This window comes from Pteropus medius, unplaced genomic scaffold (assembly GCF_902729225.1).
Source record: "Pteropus medius unplaced genomic scaffold, Ma_sr-lr_union100, whole genome shotgun sequence".
Lineage (NCBI taxonomy): Eukaryota > Metazoa > Chordata > Mammalia > Chiroptera > Pteropodidae > Pteropus > Pteropus medius.
This window is the reverse complement of record NW_024346431.1, coordinates 1-9176: the sequence shown is the minus strand read 5'-3', so window position 1 is coordinate 9176 and position 9176 is coordinate 1. Positions and strand designations below refer to the sequence as shown.

Here is a 9176-nt window from a genome sequence, read left to right as displayed (position 1 = left end):
TAGAGACAGAGTTCATGCTTTCACCCCGGGCTCTGTGAGCGCCTGCCAGCAGAATACGTGGGTCACGGGGCTCCATTCTCCGATGCAGCGCCGCTCACCCATAGGGGGCTGTTCCAGGCCTCAGGGGCCCACCTTCACGATGCCCTGTATTTGTTTGCAGTTCTGCTCAGCACGTGGCTACCATGAGCTTGCCCTACCGTAACGCCAATTGCCAATTGGGATGTTTCGGCATTGCCACCATAGCCTGGATCCTCACCACCGTGTCCATGGGCTTCGTGGAGTGGCGGATGTGGTACATGGACAGCACGGCACATTACCCACCCGGCATGGCCTGTGTGGGTGTGTGGAAAGTGTGCATTTACCACCGCAATAGTTCCTTTGACAGAGCCACATCATGCCACCGTCACGCCTACTGGGATACCTACCTCCCGCTCGATATTCGTGTTTCTCAACACCTCCTACTGGCCGCCAGCATCCTAGGGCTCCTGGGAAAAGCTGTCATGGTGTGTGCATTAAAGAATGTATACGTGACAGATTTTCATACGTGTGCCACCTACCATCTAATTACTGTTGCAGGATTTCTGAACGTAGCAGCTGGTATTTTTATCTCCATTGCTGCAATCTGGAATTACTGTGCCGTGATGAACGAAGAGGGTATATCCTTCCCACCATCTTTCTCTTTGCCCTTCAAGCCAGATACACAGGAAGTAGGCAATGCCTTTCTGGTGGCCTGTCTGGCCGCCGTCATGTCCTTGTCATGTGGGATGTTTTTCCTCTTTTCCAAGACCCCCCAAAGCAATAAAGTGCATCCTGAAGTTTTGGAAATATAAATAAAATTCCTCTTGCGTTGGTTTTGCATACCCAGGATTCCCAGGAGTCTCTTGGAAGTAGTATTGCGGTGCTGCATGGAATGTTTTCAAGGCCTGAAGACCATGGCAAAGGTAGTTTGGAAGAGAGAGTGGCCCAACCACTTTTCTTTGATCTTCTCTGTCCAAATATGTTCATTGATTGAATTAAGAAACTTTCATTTTTTTAAAAGAAGATCTCACCTGCCTGCCAGTGGGTCTCACTAACTCTTGATTCTAACTATTATTTAATCAATATGATAAACCTGGTGTATGGAAATGAGAGTGCCCGAAAGTCTGACATCTCGCTCTTAAACTTCTAAAACGATCGACCTTGTTTCCTATGGCATGGTAACAATACCTCTCCATCACATAAAATTTTCCAAAATGTGCAAAAGTAGAGAGCATAGTATAAGAAATCCCACCCCCCACATCCATTACCAGACTCCACAGTTACCAAGATTCTGCCATATTAGCTTTCTCTCTTCTTTCTTCCTTCCCTTTTAACCTATTTCTCTTTTTCCAAAGGATTTTAAAACAAACCCCAGATACCATATCCCTTCATCCCTGTACATGTCAATATTATCTTCTTAAAAAAAAATGGACATTTCTTTAAGATATAATGTCATATTATACCTTTAAAAAAATTAACAATTATTCCTTATCATCAAATACTTAGAATTTTTAGATTTCTTAAAAGTAATTCTACAGTTTTATTTTTTCCTCCTGAGGTGCTCACTGTGCCCCTTAAGTCTTAATTTAAAGCACTGCCCTGCCACATACCTTCTGCCCTTTTTTGTCAAAAATGATTTTGATTTGCCGAGAGAAGTGAATCACTTGTGCTATTATTAAACTTGTTACCTCTTGAGGCTTGATTAGATTCTAGATCAGCTGTTTGAGGAAGAGTATTTCAAAGACGGTGCCATGTACCGAAATGCAGTATACCAGGTGGCATATGGTAATTGTCTTTTTTGACGATTCTAAGATTGTTGGGTGGATCCACGAGGGGAAAGCCTCATCCCTCTTGTAAATTTCATCAAACTTCTGTCTAACAATTTTATCGATTGATGGTCCTTGTTTGAATCAGTTATTGCCCTGAGGGTTACAAGTGGTGACTTATAATGTGAACATTCTTGTCAGATTTATTAGCTGGGTGGCTTTTGTAAAGAAAAACTTTCCCTCATCAAGTATGGCTACTTGTTGACTCTAAAGTTCATCTCAAACAAAAAAAGGCAATGTAAATGCCACATTTTCTCCCTCTAACTATTAAATTTCTCCAGTAAGGGACAATGCCCTAGCTACTGTTGGTGTTGACCAATGTATTTTTTTTTAGAAATTGTTTTTGCTATCTTGTTTTCCCTTTTTGTCTTTTTTTAGTATCAACTCAACTATTTCATATGAACTCATGAGATTGTTTTCATGTTTTTATTATGGAAAATTTCACATGCATTGAAAAGTAGACAATTACTTCAGCTTCAAGAGTTATCAATATCTAGACACTCATGTGTCATCTCTACCTTCACTGACTCTCTCTGGTCCCAGCCTTGAATTAATTTTGTAATGAATCCCTGGCAACATATTATTTGATCCATACATACATCAAAACGCATTTCTAAAGGATAGGACTCCTTTTTTAAAACAACCACATTATCATTGTTACACCCAAAAAAGTTAACAATAATTTCCTAATATAATCAAATATCTAATCAATATTCAAGCTTCCCTAATTGTCTCATTCATAAATGCCATTTACCAGTAACTTTTGAATTTCTATATAGTCAAAGTGTTTCACTCAACTGATTTGTTATTCCTTTTAAGATCAAATTTTCCCATCCTTGGCAATGGAGCCACAGGGACACATGCCCTCTGACATGTTTCTATTGGTATTATTTTAATACAAAAAATATATATATATTTAGGACAGTCTACTATTTACATCAAAGAATTCTTCACTTAATAACATACATTCTATTAAAATGATTTTCCTAAAGAACAAAATGGTAGGAAACAGGACATAACAGCAGTACAATTAACTATGTTCATCAAATGTTAGATATTGAAATTAAAGCATATTTATTTAGTCTACTTAATTAACTTATATAACAGTTATTCCTAACCTCATGGAAATTATTCCCAGAATAATTCCTATGCACACCAAATTTTACACAGGTTCACAACTCTCTTGAAAACTATTCATGGATCTCGTTTTCAAAATAAGTAACAATTTTCAAAAATTGATTTTTTGTTTCACGGACATGTTAGAAACTCCTCTTTCTATAATTTTCAGCTCATTTACTTAAAAAATTAACTTTACCAGTTAAAAACCTACCTAGAAAATTAATAAGTACAGATATGTCCTGCTGAAAAGCATTGAATTCAGCAGCTTTGAGTGATGGATCCTACACTTTAAGAAAAACATTTTTAATAAAATCAAATTATTACTACTGTTATTTTCCTTTCAAAAAAGATGACTAGAAAGCATATTAACATTGGAAAGGGTAGGATTTTGCTGCAGAAACACCATGTCAGGAGCGAAGCCAATACCAAATGCAGTAGTGTCAAGTAGCCGTCTTTGCCGTCTTGAGAGTGGGGAGACGTTAGCCCGTCCGTGGCCTGGAGTCTGTGTGCTTGTGTCTTGAACTTCCACTTAAAAATTTTTTATTGGACTGATATTGGTAAATAAAATTATGTAGGTTTTATGGCGAGGAAACATGGCGGAGTGCGAGACGTCCACAGATCTCTTCTTCTGAAATAACAATAAGCTGAACATCTAAAACTGAACCAAAAACACCCAAACTGCACACCAGCGTGGGATCTGTGTATAAGAGCTACCATAGGTCAGAACCTCAGGTGTCAGGTGGTGGACTGAGAGAAATAAAGAAGCTGCCTCTGACAGATGCCGGAGCTTCTTGCAGGGGGAGGGGTGGGGTGAAGGTGCGGAGAGTTCCCTGATCATCCCTGCCTGAAAGTACCGGATCTTTTCTATGCAGCCAGTAGCAGAGCTCAGTCATCAGGACAGAAAGCAGAGAAGTGAGATGGGGCTGCAGAGAAACAACAGTTGATTTTTACCAGCGCTGGTTGAAAAACCAAGGCTGAGCCACAGCCGCCAAACCCAATCCAGAGGGCCCCTCCCCCCATGCCCTCTGAGACCAAACACCACGTAGCCCCAGGAAAATCTGAGCAAACCGAAAGTGTTGCTAACACTGACATGGGCTGAAACTGAGAGTAGCAAGTGTGATTAAAATCTACAAGAAAATGAAAAAGACATTTAGGCTTTATATACAGCAGAGATCCACGAGGCTTAGATGCCACCTACTGGAAACCAAAAGAAAAACACCTTTTTTGCAGCAGAGTAAAGAGAGACTTTTACATAATAAATCATCTTTCTGGGAAAAAAAAGCAGAATACCCTTCCATTAATGCCCAGGTGGAGAAATAGTCCATTAAACACCATGAACAACCAAAGTGACAAGACATCTCAGAAATAAAGGGAAAAATCTCCAGAAAATAAGCTTGACATAGAAATATGTGACTTAAGTGACAGAGAATTCAGGATGGTACTTCTGGAAAAACTCAATGAGATCCAAAACAACTCAAATCAACAATTTCAGGAATTGAAAAAACAACTAGATGAGCAGAGCAAGGAGACTGAAACCCTCAAAAGGAACCAAATAGAACTTCTGGACATGAAGAACACACTGCAAGAATTGAGAAATGAAATAGCAAACTTGGGAAACAGAGTCGACCAAATGGAGGAAAGGATCAGTGATATCAAAGACAGAAATCTAGAAATAAATCAAAAGAAAGAAGAAAAAAACCAAAGAATGAAAAATCATAAAAGAGAAATACAAGAACTAGCTGATACCATCAGGAGAGGAAACATAAGAATAATGACATTATCAAAAGTGAGGACAAGATTCAGGGACTAGAAAGCATTTTCAGACAAATAGTAGACAAGAATTTCCCAAATCTAAAGAATGAGCTAGAGCTTAGAATTCAGTAACTCAACAGAATACCGAATTATCTTAACTCAAAAAGGCCTTCATCAAGACACATTGTATTAAAATTATCAAAAATCAATGACAAAGACAGAATTCTCAGGGCAGCCAGGAAAAAGAAGATGGTAACCTATAAAGGAAAATTCATTAGATTATCGTTGGACTTGTAGCACAAACTTTACAACCCAGAAATGAATGGAATCAAGTATTTAAACTATTAAGTGAAAGGAACTACCATCCTAAAATACTGTTTCCAGCTAAGCTCTCCTTTAGATATAAAGGAGAAATAAAGACCTTCCCAGACATACAAAAATTGAGGAAATTCTCCACTATGAGGCCTGCACTACAAGAAATACTGAAAGATGTCAGCTCATCTAAAACAAAATAACAAAACAAAACAAATACGTAATTAGGAGTATAGTGACTATCGGGCAAATAGAAGCAGAGAAGTGCAATCCTTACTAAGAACAGGGCATTAAAAGCTTAAATAAGAAGAAAAGAATTGCTATAGCAAGATAGTAATGAACGTTCAGCATACCTAATGACAAATTGAGACAATGACTGAAAAGGGGAGGATTCAAAGATCCAAATTCTCAAAGAGGAAAGGAGATAAAGTACCTGCAGAAGAAAATGGATGACTGTATATATATAACTATCCTTTTCATATTCATAATGGTAACAACATACCAAAGATTTAGAACTGAAATATATAATATAAAATAAGAAGAACCAGAGGGGGAAAAAAAACCAAAACCTAACCAAAATAAAGAAAACAGAAACACAAGGACAAGGAAGAAATGGAAACACCGAGCTACCAGAAAGCAAAAGATAAAATGGTAATAGGAAAATCTCATATTTCAATAACCACCCTAACTGTAAATGGACTGAACTCACCAATGAAAAGGCACAGAGTTGCAGAATGGATCAGAAAACAAAACTCAATTATATGCTGCCTCCAGGAGACATATTTCAACTCCAAAGACAAATATAGACTCAAAGTAAAAGGGTGGAAAGTGATATTTCGAACAAACAGCATTCAGAAAAAAGCAGCAGTAGCAGTACTAATATTGGATGAAATAGACTTCAAAATAAAAAAAGGTAAAGAAAGATACTGAAGGATACTTCATAATGATAAAGGGAATCATGCACCAAGAAGACAACACTTTTTAATATCTATGCTCCCAATCAGGGAGCCCTGAAGTATGTAAAGCAAGTGATAACAGAACTAAAGGGAGAAACAGACCAAAACAGTGTCATAGTAGTGGACCTAAATATCCCACTGTTGGATATGGACAGATCATCCAAATAGAAAATCAGTAAGGAAATAACATCCTTAAATAACACATTAGACCAACTGGATATAATTGACATGTACAGAGCTTTCCATTCCCAAACAGCTGCTTATACACTATTCTCTAGGGCACATGGAACATTCTCAAGGACTGAACACATACTGGGACACAGAGATAATATAAGCAGGTTGAAATCATACCAGTCATATTCTCTGATCATAATGCTTTAAAACTAGAGATCAACTGCAGAAGAACCACAAATGCATATAGATTAAACAACATGCTACTGAGGAATAACTGGGTCAGAGAAGAAATAAAAAGAGAGATTAAGAAATTCATGTGAATGAATTATAATGATAGTACAACATATCAAAACTCTTGGGACATGGCAAAAGTAGTCATAAGAGGAAAGTTCACATCATTATAGGCCTATCGCCAAAAACACATGGACCAGTGGAACAGAATCAAGAGTCCAAAAGTAAACCCATATCTATATGGGCAAATAATTTTTGACAAAAAAAGCCAAAAACACACAGTAGAGAAAGGAAAGCCTCTGCAATACACAGTGCTATAAATATTGGAAAGCCATATGCAAAAGAATGAAACTAGTCTGTTGTTAACTCAAAATGAATACAAGACCGTGATCAATAAAATGCATGGAAGAAAACAAAGGGACTAAATTCAAGGACTTTGGACTTAGAGAGGATTTTATGAATTTGACCTCAAAAGGTAAGGGAAGTAAAAGCAAAAAGAAATGAATGGGACTAGATCAAAGTAAAAAACTTCTGCTTAGCAAAAGAAACCATCGACAAGGTAAAGAGACCATCATCTTAATGGGAAAATATATTTGCAAGCAACCCCTCAATAAGGGCCTAATACCCAAAATATACAAAGAACTCATACAACTCAATAACAACAACAACAAAACAAAAGATCTAATAAAAAAATGGGCAGAGGACCTGAACAGACACTTCTCCCTAAAGGATATAGAAATGGCCAACAAATATATGAAAAGATGCTCAGCTTCATTACCTTTTAAGGAAATACAAATCCAAACCACAATGAGATACTATCTCACAACTGTTAGAATGGCTATAATCAACAAGACAATAACAAATGCTGGAGAGGATGAGGAGAAATAGGAACCCTCATACACTGCTGGTGGGACTGCAAATTGGTATAGCCACTGTGGAAAGCAGTATGAGGTTCCTTAAAAAACTAAGAATTGATCTACCATATGATCCTGTAATCCCTCTAACTGGGTATTTATCCCAAAGACTTGAAAACTCATATCCAAAAAGATATTTGCACACTGATGTTCATAGGAGCATTATTCACAGTGGCCATTATATGGAAACAACCAGTGTCCTACAATAGATGACTGGCTAAAGAAGCCGTGGCACATTTATACAATGGAATATTACTCAGCCTTCATAAGAAGAACTGAAATACTGCCATTTGCAACACCATGGATGGATCTCGAGATAATCATGGTAAGCGAAATAACCAAAACTGAAACAGTTTAAAATCACATGATATCACTTTTATGTGGGATATAAACCTAAAAGTAACAAATGAGCAGGACAAAGAGAGACTCAGGGACATGGAATATGTACTAGTGGTTACCAGAGGGTAAGGGGTAGGTGAGGAGTGGGGAGGTAGACAGGAGAAAGGGTGTCAAATATGAGGGGGTTGAGGGAGAGTGAAGTGGGTAAAGGGGATCAAACAGCTGCTTATACATTATTCTCTAGGCACATGGAACATTCTCAAGGCAGCTGAAAGAAACTGGACTTTGGGTGGTAAACACACAATAGAATATACAGATGTCAAATTATAATGTACATCTGAAAACTATATGATTGTATTAACCAATGTTACCCCAATAAGCTTAAAAAAAAGAAATGAAAAAAATTTTGTAGGTTTCAAGCATAATTCAGTAATACATCGTATATATATTACATTGTGTGTTCATCACCCAAAGTCAACTTTTCCATCACCTTGTATTGACTTCCTTTATCTTTATCTATTTTTCCCTTCCCTTTAACTGTTGTCTGTGTCCACAAGTCTCTGTCTTGTTCATTTATTACTTTCAGTTTCATATTCCACATAGGAGTGAAATCATTTGGTTCTCAACTTTTCTGTCTGATTTATTTCACGGGCATGATAATCTCAAGATCCATCAATGTTGTTACAAATGGCAGTATTTCAACTATCCTCAGGGTTGAGTAATATTTCGTTGTATATGTGCACCACATCTTTATCCAATCATCTATCAAAGGGCATTTATGTTGCTTCCATGTTTTGGCCACTGAATGATGCTGCTATGAACATCAGGGTACACGTATCTTTATGGACAAATGTTTCCAATATTCGGGGGATAGATACTCAGTACAGAGATTGCTCGGTCATATGGTAATGCTAGTCTTAGTTTTTTGAGGAACCTCCATACTGTTTTCCATAGTGGCTGTACCAATTTGCAGTCCCACCGGCAGTGCATGAGGGTTCCTTTTTCTCCCATATCCTCTCCAACATTTGTTACTACTTTTCCTGTTGATTACAGCTATTCTGTCAGATGTGAGATGGTATCTCATTGTGGTTTTGATTTGCATTTCCCTAATAGTGGTTGTGAGTATCTTCTCATATATTTCTTGGCCATTTGTATGTCCTACGGAGAAGTGTCTGTTCAGGTCCTCTGTCCATTTTGTTTTTGTTGCTATTGAGTCATATGAATTCTTTGCATATTTTGCGTATTAGGTCCTTATCGGAGGCATTGCTTGTAAATATATTTTCCCATTCGGTGATTGTCTCTTTATTTTGTTGATAGTTTCTTTTGCTGAGCAGAAGCTTTTTAGTTTGGTGTAGTCCCATTCATTTATTTTTGCTTTTACTTCCCTTGCCTTTGAGGTCAAATTCATAAAATCCTCTTTAAGTCCAAGGTATTTGAGTTTTGTTCTTAAGTGTTCTTTGATGCATTTTACTGTTTCAGGTCTTATATTCAGGTCCTTAATCTATTTTGAGTAAATTCTGGTGTATGGTGATAGA

The 9176-nt window shown here is 37.5% G+C and overlaps 1 protein-coding gene across 1 annotated transcript; it reads left to right on the top strand.

Moving 5' to 3' along the window:
* The first annotated feature begins 182 nt into the window (after window positions 1-182).
* Window positions 183-830, top strand: LOC120613124 (claudin-34-like). Its single transcript, XM_039875738.1, has one exon. The coding sequence runs from the start codon at window positions 183-185 to the stop codon at window positions 828-830; it is 648 nt and encodes a 215-aa protein (XP_039731672.1).
* Window positions 831-9176: the final 8346 nt, after the last annotated feature.